This window comes from Onychostoma macrolepis, chromosome 13 (genome assembly GCF_012432095.1).
Source record: "Onychostoma macrolepis isolate SWU-2019 chromosome 13, ASM1243209v1, whole genome shotgun sequence".
NCBI classification, from domain to species: Eukaryota; Metazoa; Chordata; class Actinopteri; order Cypriniformes; family Cyprinidae; genus Onychostoma; species Onychostoma macrolepis.
In genome coordinates, this window is record NC_081167.1 from 19,761,092 (window position 1) to 19,780,095 (window position 19,004).

General features: G+C 38.1%; 1 protein-coding gene across 1 annotated transcript; it reads left to right on the forward strand.

The window, feature by feature from the left end:
- Nucleotides 1-13,813: 13,813 nt before the first annotated feature.
- On the forward strand, nt 13,814-18,264 carry gdf10a (growth differentiation factor 10a). Its single transcript, XM_058794736.1, has 3 exons — nt 13,814-14,431; nt 15,341-16,248; nt 16,642-18,264. Exons 1-3 carry the CDS (start codon nt 14,206-14,208, stop codon nt 16,831-16,833), a joined length of 1,326 nt encoding a protein of 441 aa, XP_058650719.1. The 5' UTR covers nt 13,814-14,205; the 3' UTR covers nt 16,834-18,264.
- Nucleotides 18,265-19,004: the final 740 nt, after the last annotated feature.

Below are 19,004 nucleotides of genomic sequence, written 5' to 3' on the forward strand. Positions count from 1 at the left end.
ATGTGATGTACAGAGTGACGAAAAATCCTTTGTCTAAGAAGAAAATATTCCAGTATCTGAAATGCTGTCAGAGGTGTGTCTTTGCAAAGACACCAGAACCTGCTGCTTGTGCCCCTTTGGAGAACATTAAGAGCTCAGCCCCGATGGAGTTGGTGTGCATAGATTTCTGGTCGGCGGAAGATGGTAATCAGTGTTCAGTGGATGTCCTCGTAGTTACTGACCACTTCACCAAACTTGCTCACGCATTCCCTTGCACCAATCAAACAGCAAAGCAAGTTGCGAGAAAGCTTTTGGACAGTGTGTTTTGTATTTACGGGTTTCCAGAACGAATACACTCTGACCAGGGCACCAATTTTGAGAGCAACCTCACAGCCGAGCTTCTTCATTTGGCTGGTGTTGCGAAATCTCACACAACAGCTTACCACCCAATGGGCAATGGTGGCACTGAGCGCTTTCATAGAACATTGGGTAGCATGCTTCGATCACTCCCCTTGAAAGCAAAGCACCAATGGCCACATCAGATCCAAACCCTCACATTTGCCTACAATGCGACCATGCACGAAACCATGGGTTATGCACCCTTCTTTCTGATGTTCGGCCGCATACCCAGACTTCCAGTTGACATCATGTTCAACCAGGTACTTGATAACCCTGAAGTTGCCAACTATGACTCTTATGTCAAGTCTTTGCTGTCCTACTTGAAAAATGCTATGCATATTGCTCAGAAGCATTCATCTGTCGAGCAACAACATCAAGCTCATCAGTACAACAAGCGTGTGAAAGGCACTCACTTGTCAGTGGGAGATCGAGTATTGGTCGCTAACAAGTCAGAACGGGGAAAAAGGAAGTTGGCCGATAAATGGGAGGACGGGTTGTTCACTGTTGTTGATGTGAATCCTGACATCCATGTTTATAAGATAAAGGATGCAACAGGCCGCACGAAAGTTGTGCATAGGAAACTTTTGCTGGAAGTGAACTTGCCGATTCCTGGTATTGATGAAGGGTTGAGTTCCAGTGAACCTGATCAGCCGTTGATCTTTGTAGAGTCTGATCGGATTGATGAAGTGGATCAGGCAACAATGCCAAGTCAGCCCAACATACCAGACTTGTATGACTCAAACGTAGAGATGTCAACTGTTTCATCCACTGAGAGTTCATTCCAGTCTTCCTTTGATTATTCAGACGAAACAGCACTCAGTCCTGTAGATGACACGACTGTACTTGGTGACTTTAGTACCTTCTTTTCATTCAGATGTGGTAGACACAGTGAATATAGACATCACACATTATCCTGGTACTGCCGATGAATTGTCTTCAGACGAAAGACATGCACAACATTCAGATAAAATTGCATAAAACTTACCTCCCTCTCCTGACTTACTCTGCACCGATTCATCGCTGCAGGCTGATGCACATGCACATGCCGAGCTTGTTAAACCTATTAAAACAAGAGTTGGGAGAATAGTTAAATCTGTAAACAGGTTGATTGAATCTATGGTGCAGATACCAGTTTTAAGAGTTCAAGAGGTTTAAACTGAGTATTGATTGCAGAAGTTTTTAGAAATTTGATGTACCGACAATGTTTGTGACAAATGTCAAGTTTAAGGCGAAGTGCTGTGTGGCGAATAAGGCGTCACATTAATTTAAGGGAAATATGAGACTTGATCAAAATCCTGTTTTCCTAAACCTTGAAATTGAGGTAACTCCTATGTTGGTTGCGTGGATTAGATTTTACGTTTCACTTGTGCCAGTAAAGTGTGTTAATTGAAAATGTCTTTATGGTACATTGAAGGATTTTGATGAAAATAAGGAGGGGTGAATGTTATTTTGGTTATATTATTTTCACTCAAAATCCCCTTTTTCTTTCTATTAAATATAAATGTAATTTTATTTATTTGATATGATTGTATCTATTATTTTATTGTTATGAGTTAAGATGTGTATGATTTTCAAGATTTGTTCAGGAAGTGCATTGTCAGTTTAAGAGTATATACTTGTTCTGGCGCCGCGCTTTGCTCGCTCAGTTCACTTCCTTCTGAGCCCAGAGAAGGTTGTCTTGTAGTTCATCAAGGCATTAAATGGTAATATTACTGAAATTTGATGAGATATTCTGAATTGAAGCTGTTTGTTGCTTTATCAAACATACTTTGCGATGTGGGATTATGAAATTATTTTTGTGAAGGATTGCGATTGTGACTGTTTAAGATGAGTGAGTGAGATTAGCTCATATTAGCCTGCTGTATGTAATCCTCGTTTGCCAACAGGTGTTGTTTAATGGAGAGTGTCACAGAATTCATGTTTTCAACATATTTCCCATTTATGCAGGTATGTTGTCATTTTATGTGCAATTTTTGTGATTAATTTCATGTTATGGTTATTCATTTTGTCTTATGTTAGCTTATGCTAAACAGATTAACTCAATGTATTTTCCTTTATGAAATCGCTCGCTCAGTTCACTTCCTTCTGAGCCGAGAGAAGGTGTCTCGTAGTTCATCGAGGCATTAAACGGTGTTGTTTAATGGAGAGTGTCACAGAATTCATGTTTTCAACATATTTCCCATTTATGCAGAAAATAAAGACAAAGGTCTGAAGTTTCTTTAATGAGTGATATCAACACAACGTAGAGTGGTTTGCCCTTACCTGGGACCCGTTACATTTACTTGACGATTCTCAAAAAAGTAAAACAAATAAATAAATAAAATAACTGTGTAAAAAAAAAAAAAAAAATGCAATGAACAACTAGAAAACAAAACAAACTATTTGTTATTACATCATATAATCACACTATGTTTACATACTTGACCCTTGAAATATGACAAAACTGAAAACGTGTCATTCCACTCTGTAGTCCCACTGCTCATATTCCATTTGATTTAAGAAATGCCAGAGATTGTTTAGACCATCAGTAATGCTGTAAGTGCAGACAGTTTAACAGATTTTAGGAGGCAGGGCTTTCCGTGTCAAAGCAAATGGAGCACTGTGGCCTCATTTGCCTTTAAGTGTCAGTACTAAATTACATTGGCCTTTCACCTAGTGAGCTTTAGATTATGTAAGACATTATCGATCATAATATTCACTCAGTCAGTCACCTGGGAGGGAGAGAGGACTAGTGTAGCTGTCTCTGACTTATTTATTTAATCTGTGTTACCCTGACAGCTAAAGCCCACAGGACTAAAAGCATGTATTTACAGGTATGTTGTACGTCTTGTCTGCATGAATTTTCTGTTCTGAATATTCAGACCAACACATGCCAGTGTGATATTGCCTTTTATACAATAGTTTAAATTTTAGGCAATAGTCTTTCAATTTTTTAATTTATCTTCATAGTAATATTCTTTGTGTGAACGGGCCATAAAGGGGTCATCACATGCCCATTTTCCACAATTTCATGATTCTTTAGGGTCTTACTGAAAAGTCTATAACATCCTTTGGTTAAAATTTCTCAATGGTAGTGTAATTTTACCTTGTCAAAATCAGCTCTGTTTTCAGCAAACCGTTTTAGTGCATATTCTTTTAAATGCTAATGAGTTCTGCTCACCCCGCCCCTCTCTTCCATGGGGTGAAGAGCTGTTCTCTTGAGACTGTTTACTTTAGCCACGGCACTTGCTAACTCGAACGTTATTAGGAAAGTCGATTTGCAAAGATTCATAAAATAACCTTATACTCAATTCTTCTGTAGGTGATTTGCACGAACATAGACGCATTTAGGTAGATCGGGGGCGCATTCCCTTCAAAAACAAAGGTGCGCTAAGGAGCCATTCTTGTCTACTCCTGCTCCGGTGCTGAAGCAATGGTGGACTGATGAGAGCTCACTCAGGGCGGGTCTAAGGTAAAATGCTAGTGTCAATCAACAATCATGGGAGGGGCCTGAGTCTATTTGACGTCACAAAGACAGGCATCTGAGAATGGCTTGATATGAGAAAGGGGAAATGATTTAACGAGATTTATAAAAATAAAAATAAAAAGCACTGGGTGGATCTTTATCATTATTCATTATAGGGTGGTTGTGTACACACACTGCCAACACACATTTCAGTTCAAACTACTTGTAAAAGTGCATGTCATATCCGATGACCCCTTTAAGCCTATAATAATTGTTTGTATTTTAGAGCTGTATGGACGTATTTTGTGGGAAAATATCATTCGCCTGTGTGTCATGTTATATCCGTTAAAAGAAAAAAAGTGTCTTGAGTGCTACTTGTCACAAGTGAAAGAAATATTGACAATGAATGAGTCCGTAATAAAACCTGAATTAACGTTGGCTTGGCTTTTTAGAGGTGGTGAGATCTCTGAGAACTGAAAGGATGTAAAAGCAACACAAAGATGGCTTCTTTCCACGTAGATTAAAAATGTATTGTGTTGCTAAATTAATAACTTCTTAAGCTGTCTAATTAGTCAGTTTGCGACCCTGGTGCATTCACATTTTAGACACAATATTGCCAGTTACTTTCTTCATTTTTGTTTTGAAAGTAATGAAATGTTTCACATCCCCAAGCAACAGCCAGTAACTGTGGCTGCATCTGAAATTGCATACTTTATGTATATAGTAGACAAAAAACAGTATGTGATAAAAGAAATATGTACAAATTCACAGTACTCATACAAGAGTAGGTATAAAGTACCCGGATAACTTACTACTTCAGGCTTGATTCTAAAGTGTATATGATGGACATTTTACTATCCCATGGGGCCATGGGAGAGGATTTATGAATTGCAATGACGTGACGCAACTGAAGCTGGTAGGTCACGTGACAATGACAACATGGCGAATGTAGTACATCTAGATTATGTTCATACTACAAACAATCCTACTATATAGAACATACTCTTTTGCGCTCACAAAGTCATTCTTATTATTCAAAATAGAACAGTACCTACTCGAGAGTATGCGATCTTGAGCGAAATGAAGCAGTTTTTGAGTTAATCAGTTCAGCAAAAGATTCAATAAAAACAGCAGTTTCATTAATTAATTAATTCGTGTTTTTGAAGATTCTCTGACGTAACTGATTCAAAGGTTTGATTAAACTTGTTACCACTATCGTAACTAATCTCCAGTAAGTTAAACTACTTTTTGGTATGTTAAAGTACACATGTATTCTCAGATCCATTCAAGGAATGTTCTGTGCAATCTGCTGTTGTGGGTAGTTTTTGAATGGGTGGTGTGGTATTAGAATACAGTGCATGCGTGTGTATGTGTTTACTGAGTGAGGTGTTGAACATTTATTCTGGAAGGACTCCCAATCTAACACCTCAATAAAGCATCCAGCCAACATTTATTCCGGGCCTGGGAAGTCTTGCATGGTGGTCCATGGTAAGACCTTTTGAATAAGAAAGCAGTAAGCTGAAATATGAAATAATGAAATGCTGCATACTCTTCATCTACGGATACCAACATAAAGTTTTGAAATAGCTGCTAGGACTAAAATGGATTCGGCTCATAAGTTAAAAATTCAGTAGACCTCTTCAAACAGCCGCAGTCCAAACAAAAAAGATCTCTTCCAATTTACAATTTGCGACATTACCTTACTGCTAGGATATTTTTGCTCTAACGTAACATGTGCGTTCCATTACTTTTCCAGAATTCCAGCATGGTGTTGTTTTAGCTGTAAAGCTGATACTGTCTTGATCATGCTAACCGCATTCGAGTTGATCCAGGCAGCAGCCAGTAAGCTGGGATCGGACGTGCCCCTGCGCCACGGCTGATGATTGTATGGCGGGGGGTGACTTTCTGACCTGTTCACATGGCTAATAAAACATTCATAGAGAGAGAGGAATTCCAGTGTATAGTTTTGCCCCGTCTGTGATGTTTGGAATCCTGCAGTGACCCCATAGAGAGCGCCATTCTGTCTGCAGACAAAGGCCTGCTGTTTCTCTCCGTATCATCGTGGACTAGACCAACACTACTGACTGCTTGCTGCAAAGCTAATCAAATATTTTTCTTCCACCACAGAATTAGTCTCAATAAATACTTTTTTGCATGATTTTTCACTCTTTTTCCTCTACAAATTCATCTTGTACCGCAACGGTGCTATAGTTCATGCAGGTGGTCAAGGGATTTTCTCTTTTTTGTGTGTGGAGAAAAGTGGCCTCTTGTGTTAAAGAAGAGGGAAAGACTGAGCGAATATTAAGTTCAATTGCTCTCACAACGACCTGATTTGCCCAAATTGCCTGGCTTGTGTGTTGGAAAAATATTCAACAGGTCTCTTTGTTGTTATTTGGTTTTTAATTGGGTTACGACACTGCAATGCTTCACTTTAATTATGCTTCACCTCTGTCAGTAAAGTCCAACGCGGCCTATGAAATATGAATCACTCTGTCTGTGCATTATTCCTTCGAGACCACTTTGAGATGGTTCACACAATCATTTCTTAATGAAAGAGTCATTCTGAAGTGTGCTAAAGTAATTCACTTGGCACAAGAGGCTGTTCAGCAAAACAAATGAAATGATGGAGTATTCTTGCTGAATTTATGTCTGTTCACTTTCCTGAGCCACAGGCACTTGCCTTCCCTTTTCATCTCACAATAGACACTTTATGTAGCTGTCGATGTTTGCAATAAATCATTATGATGGCTAGTTCGTTTTTTTTTCTGGACAGCATTTAAGTTATCTCTCAGTGTCTGTGAGGCTTACATTTCCCAACAATGAGATCGGAAAGGACTTCTCATCAAATTCTCTTCATATTTTGAAGGGAGCCTCATCTTTTCATGAGCCACTTTCTGCCATGTAAAAATGGCTGACTGCAGAGCAGTTTCCCTCAAATCCATGCTCTAAAATTGGTTTCCAGGAAGGAAAACCTTCTAAACCTACAGACTTGGTGTTGTATTTACAAAGACAGAGTTATATTCATTAAAGTCTAAACGGCGTGCTGTCATTTCCTGAACAAGTCCCAGAGGCCCATGACCTTCACCTTCACGGCAAAGTCTTAAACCCCTGTGGGTGGCTGCCAGGAAGAAATTACAATCAAAAGAAATTCTTAATTGTTGTGATTTAACAATGGCTTGACAAGGATTATAAAATATACAGAAAATAATGAGGAGAATAAAGCTTTTGTATTTGTAACTCAACTTTAATGGTTTGTAAATACAGTTCTTTGGCTTCACGCTGTCTTTCATGGATGGTTTTCATGGAATAATATTTTTACCACCAACAATATTATTTGGTTTCACAGATTCCTCAAGATTCGTTCAAAGACAAATAAGTTTGTAATTTCCGTTCACATAAACCTTCATTTTTTATTTTTGTAACTTGCACTGACAAGGAAAATCCTTAATGCCGGGAATTGCTGATGAGTATTTTTTCAATAAGAGAATATTTTGGAATAATATTTGCCTCTTTTGTCAGCGTTCAAGCGGAAAACTGTGGCAATAGTTCCAAGCAAAACGTTAATGGAAGTTTTCATCCAACATTTACACTCCATTCATATTCCAAACAGTTGCATTGTTATTTTCTGATTGATCTGTAAACAGAACTAATAATAATTAATGATCTGATCTTTTATTAATGATCTGATTATTTTGTCTAAAGTAGTTTTGGGCAAGTGAATTTGCATCAAATGAAACTACTATTTTATTATTTGTATTTGTTCCAAAAATCATCACTAAATTCACTTCCCATTTGGGAATATCAGGTGTAATTTGCATCCAATTTTCACTATTTATTTACAATTTAACCAAATAACCCAATATTTCATTGTTCAATGGCATTCTGTAGAAATTGCTGGGATTACCGTTGAGTTTTTGATCAGTGTGCAACTGTGTGAGTGAATTGTGGCCTCTGGCTCACCTCTGCCTTTAGTTCCTCAGAATAATGGCTGCCAGCATCCTATTCCAAGAGCCTTCGTTTACTTTCTTATTGCAAACAAACTGCATTTTCCCAGTTATTTTCTCTGTGCAGAGGCCACCAGAACATTAAAGGGTCTGAGTGATATCATTCATGTAACATTAAGACCCCTACATTCGAAGAGGCTTTTAACGGCCACATCATGTTCTCTCTCTGTTAGAGCCATCAACCGCATAGTGTTTAAAGCATTAAAAATGTGGTTTCACTGATCCTGGGACTCAGAATCATATATACAATAAAAATAAAATGAACTGGCATTGGCTTTTATGCAGACATAAATAATAAACAGCAGGGCTGGTAAAATGATCCAGAGTCTTGCATTTATCCCCAAGATAGTATTAATTAGATTTATCTGCTGCTCTGGCTCACTCTTCCTGCTACAGACTATATTTTACAAACTCAATGAATCTGAATACCCCAAGGTAGCATTACCCTCTCTCCCCTGGCTTGGTAACCCTGCTAGTCTATATATTTTTATTGGCAAGTGCTTCAAAAGGCCCCACAGAAGTGAGCACAGGTAAAGAAACGTGCTGAATGTGTCTAGACACTTGACGTCAGGCTTCTTAGTAAGTTTGGATGCACCGTGCAGCGAGGACAAGCAGATGTCTGTTGTGGCATATTGTGTCTGAATGTTTGAGATTGTTTCGAAATTGAGTATTGCAAAGGCCGGATTTGGGATTGGTATGTTGGCATATACGTAGCAGTGAGGTAGAAAAGGGTGCATTCTGTGGTGCTTTTGAACATGATTATTTTGTATGAACATTACTGCATGCATGCATGATGTCATGTGAAACTTTGTTCATGATGCTAAATTGAATTCTTCTACATAAACAAGAGAAATGCATAGAGAAGGCATTAAGTATTAATAATGGCTTCACAACACCCAATACATCAGCTTGACATAAAAATTTTGATATTTCTTTCAACAAGCATAGTAAAGATATCCCCAAATAAATCAATGAATTAATAATATAAAATGCAGTGTAATAATGTTTATTACTAACTATTAAGACTATTTTTTTTTTTCAAATTCAGTATTAAAGCATTTTTTCCTTGGAGCTTTTAAAACATGTACTGTATGTCAGCTATGCTTTATGGCATACTTTTCATGTTCTAAATGGCTAGTAAAGTAAACCTCTAGTTTATCTCAAGAAATACTGTGCAAAAGGCTGTATCAAATGTCATTATGACTGAAAGATTTTAGCGATCTGTTTGTAACTCACTCTCTTCTGTCTTACATATTCAGACTTCATACACTCACCATTAAGAAAAGATGATAAAAGGGACAAAAAACTGATGTGGACAAAGATAAATAGCAGAGTAAAACAGCAGAGCGATGACATATGTTTGGCAGTTTGCAAAGCAGTTTTGGAAATAGTCACTCCAAGAAATCAAGTCATTCTAAAACTTCCAATTCAATGTTTTGTTTGGATGCAGATTAAGGTAAGCAAGAAACAGTTTAAGTTATATATTTATTGCAATGATCTGAAGATAAATGTCTACAATATGTTCCTTTCAAACATTTGTATACTCTGAAGGACAGACATTTCACTGAATGTTTAACTTCAGAACTTAATGTTTTTCAAAAGTGTGCATGTAAGAATAACTAAAGTATGACGCTTTGAAACCCTTTCATAGGTTTCAGCATGGCAGTTGTTGAGAGGCTGCAGAAGGCAGCATACATGAATGGCATAAATCCTAACACTGAATATGCATGGTGACTGTAGTCTTGCTTTAAAGTTATAAAAGCCAATTACCTTATACAGGTGTCACAATACTTAATACAGCAGTTATGTGAAATTAAAAGAGCCTTAAAAGTAAGGTAAAAGGAAGTTTAAAGTCCGGTCTTACACATAAAAGAGGCAATTGAACATGGACATGCACTTGGATGTTAGATCGACCGGGCTGAAAAAATATTTTTTTGGTTGATTTGAGCCAAGAACTAGAACAAGTACTTACATTGCCAGAAATATCTGACAGGGGAGTTACGAATCTAGTTGTTGAGTGACCTGACTTGTCTCAAAGCAATTCTGTAATGGAGGTCTTGAAAAAAAAACGTGTAAGTGGGCTTTATTTTCATGTCTCCAAAATCCATTTTACACCTCATAAACAGACTAGATAACTGCTTGTCTTCAGATCACAACTTAATCATATAATAGAAATGCAGCTCATCACAGTAGCAAAGGGACAGTGGGCTCAAAGGTGACATGTGGCACTCGTGTGAAGCAACTCAAACTCAGCATGTGGCTGTTTTCATGAAGACATAGAGCATAGACAAAGCCATGCTTGTTCTTAGACAGGACTCTGCATGGAGAGAGGAGGAGTCAGTATTGAAGGATAACTAATTTTGATTGACAGAGAGTTAAAGATCAAAGCCAGACGGGTCCAGGAGACCTACTGATCACAGCAGTCAGGGGTGAAATCATGTTAGCCGTAAAGCGACAGCAGTGGGCTTTTGCAAACGGGACAGCATGAGGGAGTTTTATTGCTTCTGGACCAGAACAATGAAAGCACTGCATCTCTTCCCAAAGCCAAGTGAGCTCATGCCTTAGTTCAGGGCCACCATCCAGAACTGGACAGACAGGAGGGAATCTGCCATGTGCACGGGATGCGTACCAGGACCATGGACAGATTCAGATCAGTTTGTTCTGTTCTATTCATTATATTCCTTTTTTGGACCCAGTTTGTATAATGCCTCCTGTGCTACACAAAGATGCTCTGTATATGGTTTAACAAATAGTGAGACAAAAATAGATAGATGGGGGGATGTTTAATGCCAAAAATTTAATTTTCTTACATGTTGTTGCTACATGTTATTAAGCCATAAATATACACAAACCTACTCATAAAACCTCACCAGGTGCAGTGATTTTCATAGCCAAGTAAAATGATTTGGTTGGCCTGAAATTACATTTTATATGAATTATTTTTAGCGGCAAAATGGAGAGAACAAGAGAATTTGTGAATATGAAATGGCACATTACAATTTACAGAATATCTATCTATCTATCTATCTATCTATCTATCTATCTATCTATATATCTATCTATCTATCTATCTATCTGGTGTGAATCCCAGCATGTTTCACTGTGCAAATATGAATTTTCATGCAAGAATAGCACTGCTATTATGATTTTATCATTCTCATAAATCCAGAGAATTGTTGACCAAAATAAATTATATTTTCCAATAATCCTTTACATGGATTTACTTTGAAACACATCCAGTGCTTTACCCTTCAAGACTGAGACCAAGTCTAACTAACAGTGGTTTTAAAACATTTGTACTCAGTTATTCTGCGAGAATACTGGAAGTAACTGAAGCCAGAAGAGAATGCTATTTGCCATTAGGTCCATTTGGCAAGATTGGCACGTTGATATTGTGCAGGTCCAAGAGCACCAGAATTTTGAGACGTGATTGATCACTCAAGGTACTGCAGGGATAATAGTATTTCACTTGAGCTATGAGACACATAGCCAATACAAACGGGAAAGAAAAAACACAGAGAGCAGGCAACTTGCGTTCTGCCTTTCAGAAATCTTGATGCTGACAGATGGATGCTTAAAATGTATTTGTCCTGGTGCCAAAGGATCTGACCCTCTACCTTCTAATATCAGCAGCCACTTCCTTTTTACTGAAGTTCTACAAATATACTTAAAATGAAGGGAGGGAGTCATTTCTTTTTAAGTGGCAAAGTGAAGAGCTTTTATGTCAAATAATAATAATCAATGTTAAGAATTTTCTCTCTGTGCTACTTTACTTTTACAGTGCAATTGTTTCTACTATCTTTCGTTTTTTTTATTTTGAACACATTTATAATACTAGAAACAGATAAACAGTACTGGATCCCCTATAGGGAAGTGAAGGATTCAGCTACATGAATCTAATTATTTACTTAAAGAAATTTCCATGCTATTACAAATGCTAATTTCATGATGATCTAGCATTTGTCACTAGAATAAAATTAATGCTATTTCCTTTCGTTTGACCGCAAATGACAGTTTATTCTTCCCTCATTTTAATTACAGAAAAAATAGCCTCAGGAAATCAAAGACCCATCTGCCATTTATGAAGCGAACCATATAAACTGCTTAAGTACATGCAATTGAGTTAAGCAACACTATTTTGTTTTTGCTGGCCATATTAAATAACAAATCTATTGAGTTATGAGTGGTTCCCCACAGTCAGTTTTTTATGAAAAGTAATTAAAAATCTTATATATCATGGATATCTGTGGTATGAGATCCAAAAAAAATCAAATGAGGTCAAGCAAACAACTGCAAGCAAGAAAGTATGGAAAAATTTAGCTACTTTTATATGAATCACAGAACATTGTGATTAAACATTTTTCAGTGGGCAGTCTAGGCCCTGACAAATGGTCCTTTTCACACAAAGAGTGAAGCAAATATGTGTCAGGCTGAAGGAAACGTAAATTCATATTTTATGTCATTTTTAAAAAGTACTGAATTAAAATCTAACTAGGTTTTAATTTAAAAAAAATAATGCGATTTTGCAGTATATCCTTATACATCAAAGTTTTACATCTTTCATTCACAGAATTCTTCCAACCAGTGAAAGATGTTGCAACAAGCCCCATATAAAGCTCATGAATGGGAGGCAAGCAAAATAATAGTGTTTTTTACGAGACCAGGACTACTAGCTGTTTCGAAGTAAAGGACAAACATATTAAGGGAATTTGTCCTGAGAGACAAGCCTTAAACAAGACCTTATGCTTATTAGCATCATTCCGTAGTTAGCTTGTTAATTAAAGAATCATTCTCAGTATCCAGACCCAGCAGGATCTGAGAGAGAATTGGTCTCTCCCAGGTGCTATAGAGAGCAAGTGATGCAGTCGTATTGAAGAATCAAAGGTCTCTGTGAACCAGAGTTAATTTGAATTCTTTCACCCTTGTTCTGTTTTTTATTCATTTTTAAAAGCGGTGTAGGATTCTGAAGCTTAACGGCTTCGCCTTCCCACAGTTGGACAATAAAAAGAGGGGTGGAAACAAAGCAGAGCAGAGGTATCTCCCCTCCTACTCGATTTATCCCTTGATTCGCTCAGTAACAGTGTCCTAGTGGGCAGGAACGTCAGATTTTTAATGCAGATTTAAGACACATTCAAGTGTGAAGTAAAAAGGGGGTCTCCAGTGGGGTCCCCAGGGGCCACAGGAGGTGTTTAATGGCACGCAATGACCCAAACGGCCGGGCTTGTTATGGTCTCTCCACTGGAGCTCCGGGCTTTCACAGAACCAGCATTGTTGGCACAGAGCTGCAGACACTCCACACAAAAAACAGAGGTGACAGGGCCGTTCCCCCAGTGTGCTTCATGTACTGAATGAAATCACTATAATGAAATCAAGCAAAGGCACTCACAAATATTCAAAACTCTTTCAAAGTAGCCTTTCGGATTTATGCATTTGCACTCTCATGTTTACTGATAAAGAAGGAAGAATGCACATGTAGCCTCTTATCTTTCTTTAAACTTATTAATTCAGTTTTCTGTTATATTTTCATTTCCTTAATTTCCACGAGGAAACTTTTTATTGTTCTAGATGAGTAACATGAGCTCTTACGCTTGCTTTCTTAAAACAGGTCAGCTTTGCTGTCATCGCCATGACATAAATGTCAGTTGGACTCATATTTATGGTTGTAGATTACTGAATGCATACAAAACGGTTTTATGGCATATTGAATATACTGTAAACATTTAATCACTTTAGAAAGTAAACGTAGATGTTTTAGTATTATGATGAATGCTTGTAGTAGCTAGTGACCTTCTTGATGTGTAAAATTAAAGTGTAACTTGGTGATTCAAAGCAAAAAATATGAAAATGTAAACCCTAATCTATTTCATCCAATTTTTGAATAAGCTATTAATATGAGAGCAGCAGTTTAGTAGTTCATTATAAAATAATATCTTAAAACTAATTTTGAATGAAAAAGAAAGCTTTTTTGAGGGCTTGTTGGGAAAAGGGAAAAAACAGTACAATAACCTAGCACCTTAAACTGTGAAAGTGCATGTTTGCTGGATTTGTCCTCTTGCTGGCCTCCTGCTGGACCGGGTGTAATGTAGCAGCAGCTCCTGTTGGCTGATGGGCGGATACGTCAGCACCTCACTCCGCTTATGCCTGCTCTCGTGGATAGTGGCGGTCAGAAGAAATAAGTGATGTATCACAGGTTAAGCACGAGACCGACACAACTTCTGAAACATTGCAACGACTTCCTCTCTGCACTGCGTTAAAAGGCATCATACTGGAGCTGTCATATTGGAAACCTTGTTTTAGTATGTGCTAGCGCGTTTTTGTTTTTGTTTTTTTTTAGCTACACGGCATTCAATCGTTTGGAAGCTTTTCTTTCTTTGCAACATGACGGTTAAATATGTCTTTTTGACGCACCTGTTACTGCTTTGGGTCGGTTCCGATACTGACGCATCTGGAGCTGTTTGGAGAACTGCGCGCGACAGCACGACAGACGCGCTCGTGGCCACAGATGCGCTCTCACAGCATATGTTTAAACTGTATGAGAAGTACAACTTTGAACCTAACCGACTCAAAGAGGGAAATACTGTAAGAAGTTTTAAAGCAAAACCTGGTAAGTAACATAAAAAAATAAATGCATGATGCATAACAATGTACAAATACATACGGCATATATATTACGTTTTGAATGTTTGATAAAATTCTACAATGATTACAATAGTAGGCAATTTATTTTAGCTTAATTGTGTCTTCTGAATGACTTGGTTTTGGTGTACCTGAAAATGGCAAGTCTTTTTAAAAGATTTTGTCAGAAGCAGGCAATTAAATTTTTTTTTTTTTTGGCCTGGGGTATGCTTTGGACAAATTTCTGTCAGTAATTTTCAGCTCTATTGAAGTTTGTCTTGTGCAACGCAAATGTGTTACTCCTAGGTTTTTATGGTATGTGTTTGTACTGTGTAAATATATAATATGATGAATAATGTCACTACTAGGCTATGTTTTGTAGATATACCATGCAATACTGACCGAAACTGTTGCTATGGTTACCACCGCCGGCAATTTGCGAACTTTTGGTAATGAAACGTTTAAAAACAGTTACTTATATATAAGCTAGAATTATATACAGACGTAACTATGCATATGCATGATATGCGCATTTTCAAGAGCAGGCTTATTACAATTGTTGTGGCTCTTGTAGTTATTTCACAATATCATTCTCAGAGCTGTTTAAACCAGAACATTAAAAAATAACATTTGTTACACTCTCATGAAACAATGCAGTCTTTTTTTTCTGCAGTCTGCAAAAGCATTTAATCAGTGCCGATTAAAAGACTGACATTGTTGCAGGTTGTAACTCTTAAGGGAACCTAAATAAACATTTCCATATGTCTGCTCTAGGAGTAACATGTCTCCTCACTTCCTTGTGCTTTCTCCAAGCCCATAGACAGAACAAAAAGCCTGTTGTTTGAGCCCATATTCATAATTAATATGTAACTCAGCAGTTTCTCTCGTATCTTTGCAGAGAATGTGGAGGAGAGGGTCTCGTACTGGTTGAATCTTACTTCTCTTCAGGGGTCTGAGGTGATTCTCACATCTACATTTCACTTCTTTTTTGACAAACGGCCACGCCAGAGGTCCTGGTTCTGCAAGCGCTTCAAGAACCTCTCTTGTCGCATCCCGAACCTACATCTGCTACCCTCTGTCCGTCTTATTTTCCGGTCCCCCTCCTTCAGCTCAGCCCCGGGATCTCTACTTGGAAACATCACCGTAGTTCCTCACAGACGTGGGACCTGGCAGAGCAAGGATGTGTCTGTCATTATAAAGGAGGCCCGAGATAAGAATCACCTTTTGATCACCGTGGAGTTTGACTATGGAGAGCAGTATCAAAGGTATCAGGACCAGCTCGCGTCCTCCAGCCTTCCATACTTGCTGGTGTACGCTAATGACCAGGCAATTTCAGAGCCTAACAGCGTGGCTGTGAGCCTACAGAGATATGACCCTTTCATTGCAGACCAGCAGCCAACTCAGTCTCCAGACTCCTCACCTGACATACGTGTAAAGCGGGAACTGGACTTGGACTTCTCTGATCCCACTGAGAACAACGAGCTCCCGGAGGTGGAGTACAACAGCTTCAAACAGCACGATATGTGGGAAAGCGCTTATTTTGCGCTCAAGCCAAAGCCCTTTAAAAAAGAACGTCGGAGGAAAGGCCAGGAACATGCTGATGGATTCGGCAAGTCTCAGGTTCTCCGGTTTGATGAGAAAACCATGAAGAAGGCTCGGAGGAGACAGTGGAAAGAACCTCGCAGCTGTTCCAGGAGGTACCTGAAGGTGGACTTTGCAGATATCGGGTGGAACGAATGGATCTTGTCTCCCAAGTCTTTCGATGCCTTCTACTGTGCAGGAACCTGTGAATTCCCCATTCCAAAGGTCAGAGAACCTCATGGCAAGGATCAGCGTATGCGAATGTGAATCGTTTAGACATGTTGAAATATTTAAAAATGACTATGGTTAATACAGCTTTTCTAGCCAGAGGTTTTAAACAAAGAATCCCTTCAGAAAATGTTTCAGTTCCAGCACAACTAAAGCACACCGACTTTATGTGCAATTACAGTCAAATAATTGTACGCTTAATAGGGGTTTTAAGCACGTTTTGGACACTTTTTTGTTTTGAAATGAGCCAGTTTTACAGTTCCTCTGTTCTGAATAATAGAAGGGTGTTGTAAGACATAATTTCCTCTGCTTCATTGAAGAAAGCAAAACAAAAGTTGCATATCTAAACACTACCATACCTCATTATCCTCTCTTTTCTGCCCTTTTCAGGTGGTTCGCCCCTCCAACCATGCAACCATCCAGAGCATAGTCAAGGCCGTTGGGATAATTCCAGGTATCCCAGAGCCCTGCTGTGTCCCAGAGAAGATGAAATCCCTTAGTGTACTATTTCTGGATGAAAGCAAAAACATTGTGTTGAAGATCTACCCCAACATGTCTGTGGAGACGTGCGCTTGTAGATAAGACTTGCTGGTCAGAGGAAAGAAAGACAAATGGGCATTGTTGTGGTTTTGACACCCAAATTTACCTTGAAGAGGCATATTGTCTTTAGTTTGCACTTGTTAGAAAGTGCACACGTTTTTAAGGACTGCATTTCATTTTTTATAAATGCTTACAAGTGATATTTTAACTTCCTCTGTTTATCCACAAAGGATCTGTCGTAAACCTTTTTCATTGTACTAGTTGAGTAACATAAGCACTTACTCTTAAAAATATCCCTTATAAATTGTCGGCTTTGCTGTCATCTCGATGACGTAAATGGTTGTTGGACTCATGTTTGTAGATTACTGGATGTACGATGAGGTTTTATAGCATATTGAATATAACAAACCTTTTTTTGGCAGAACTGTTGAATTACATTGAAAAGTGAATTAGAATAAATAATTATTTTATTATTCAGATGAATGTTGTAGTTACAGGTTAAGATAATGTCTTGGTGTTCATTAGAAATCTAAGTGTAACTTGATATTTGGGTCATTTAAAAGTATAAATGATGAAGTACATGTGACAAGTGTGAACCCTTTAATCTACATCAAACCATTAGTGTGACTGCAAAGCAGTCTTGTAGTGACTAATCTGAACTTAGTTTTGAAACAGAACTTAAAAGATCCCAAAAGGTGGAGTGTTGCTAATCGCTGAAGTTACTGATGGCTAGAGCTGACTCGTTTTTCCTGTGCATTTGTTTTATTTTAAGAGATGTTACACAAGGTTCCTTTTTTGTATTCAGACGCATTTGATGATCTCAATTTGGTGCCGTAAGCAAGGGGTATTTGGGCCAAATGTGTCAGTGTGTATAAACAATTGTTCATTTGGAATCATATATTATATTTTAGAGAATGTATTTTTGTAAATGTGTGTTTTAAATTATGAAAACTAGCCTTATAATAAGTAGAATAAAATAAATGTTAAGCCACCAGTTTGTATTTTCTGCTGCATATTTCTGCATTGTTTGTGTTCGTATTCTTCACTAAACGAAGAGAACGAATAAAGGAATAAGAATGTCTGGACAACTAGCATTGACATCAGAAACCAGCCTGGTACATTACTTCTTTACCTGGACATCAAAGACATCTCTAACCCCCAGTTCCCACCTTCAACCCACTTCAAGAGCATCGGGTCTCAAAGTGCAGGAAGTTCCAAACTCTTACTTCAACAGATGATGTCACCCAGCTCAAACTAATTTGACATAAACCCTTTTAATCCCACCAGCCCATGAATGAAAATGAGAGAAGCGTGTTCTCACAGAACAGAACCCAATTACTGTCTGCTGTGTCTTTCCTTTGTGCGAGTTTGAGTGTTGAATGGCTTCTCTGTGCAGTGTGTGAAAAGAGACACTTGAAGATGTCAACATGTTTGGTTATGTAGACTGAAGAGATGTGAATGTGCTTTTAAGGTTTATCACTACAAATGTGAATCCAAAAAACATTCAAAAACTTATTTTATATTAAACCAGCCTAGTTTGTTGGTTTTAACTTGTCATCCACAAACCCTCCATTAAAGCCACCTGACCATTTTGGGAAACCAGCAAAACGCGGAGAGGTGAAACCGTTTTTAAGTACAGTTATCAACAACTGACTAATTTATTAGCATAGAAATTTGCGGCAACCAAACTGATGAGATGATCAATGGTCTCCACAGTAATCAAAAGCAGTTTTTTCTCTCTCAGGCTAGTTTTGACAGTGTCAGCATAAATGAGGTTTGTTAAAATGTAGATCACTCGGTCTCCCAGAGACCATAAAATAACAGAAGAATGTGAGAATGTAACGCCAACATCCACTAAAGCTGCCCAGGAACACTGAGGGAAAATCTCAGGTACATCCCCTTTAGGCAATGTTTAGTTTCCTGGGGAGCACTTTAATATTTAAATCAGTTGTATAGGACACCAGAGGCTTCGTCAAAATGTAAATACTCAACAGTTACTGAAAACCAAAGTCAATATTTAGTTTTCCAAATGAGGCCTGATCAATTAATGGCAGCGATGAAAGATGCTCTTCAGAGCGAACAGAGGATTTTCTGTGTGTATGAAATGACTCTCTCTTCAAGTGATTACCCGTCAGGAACAGACCGCTGGGCTTCTAATTGCACCAATATTAGGCCAGTGTATACACATCTTTTCATTCAATCTAATGTCTTCA

What these genes read in the sequence shown, in the direction of transcription:
- gdf10a (XM_058794736.1), top strand. Translation starts at nt 14,206, where the DNA reads ATGACGGTTAAATATGTCTTTTTGACGCACCTGTTACTGCTTTGGGTC. An exon ending in AAGTTTTAAAGCAAAACCTG is followed by an intron (nt 14,432 to 15,340) that starts GTAAGTAACATA and finishes GTATCTTTGCAG; the next exon opens with AGAATGTGGAGGAGAGGGTC. An exon ending in GTGAATTCCCCATTCCAAAG is followed by an intron (nt 16,249 to 16,641) that starts GTCAGAGAACCT and finishes TGCCCTTTTCAG; the next exon opens with GTGGTTCGCCCCTCCAACCA.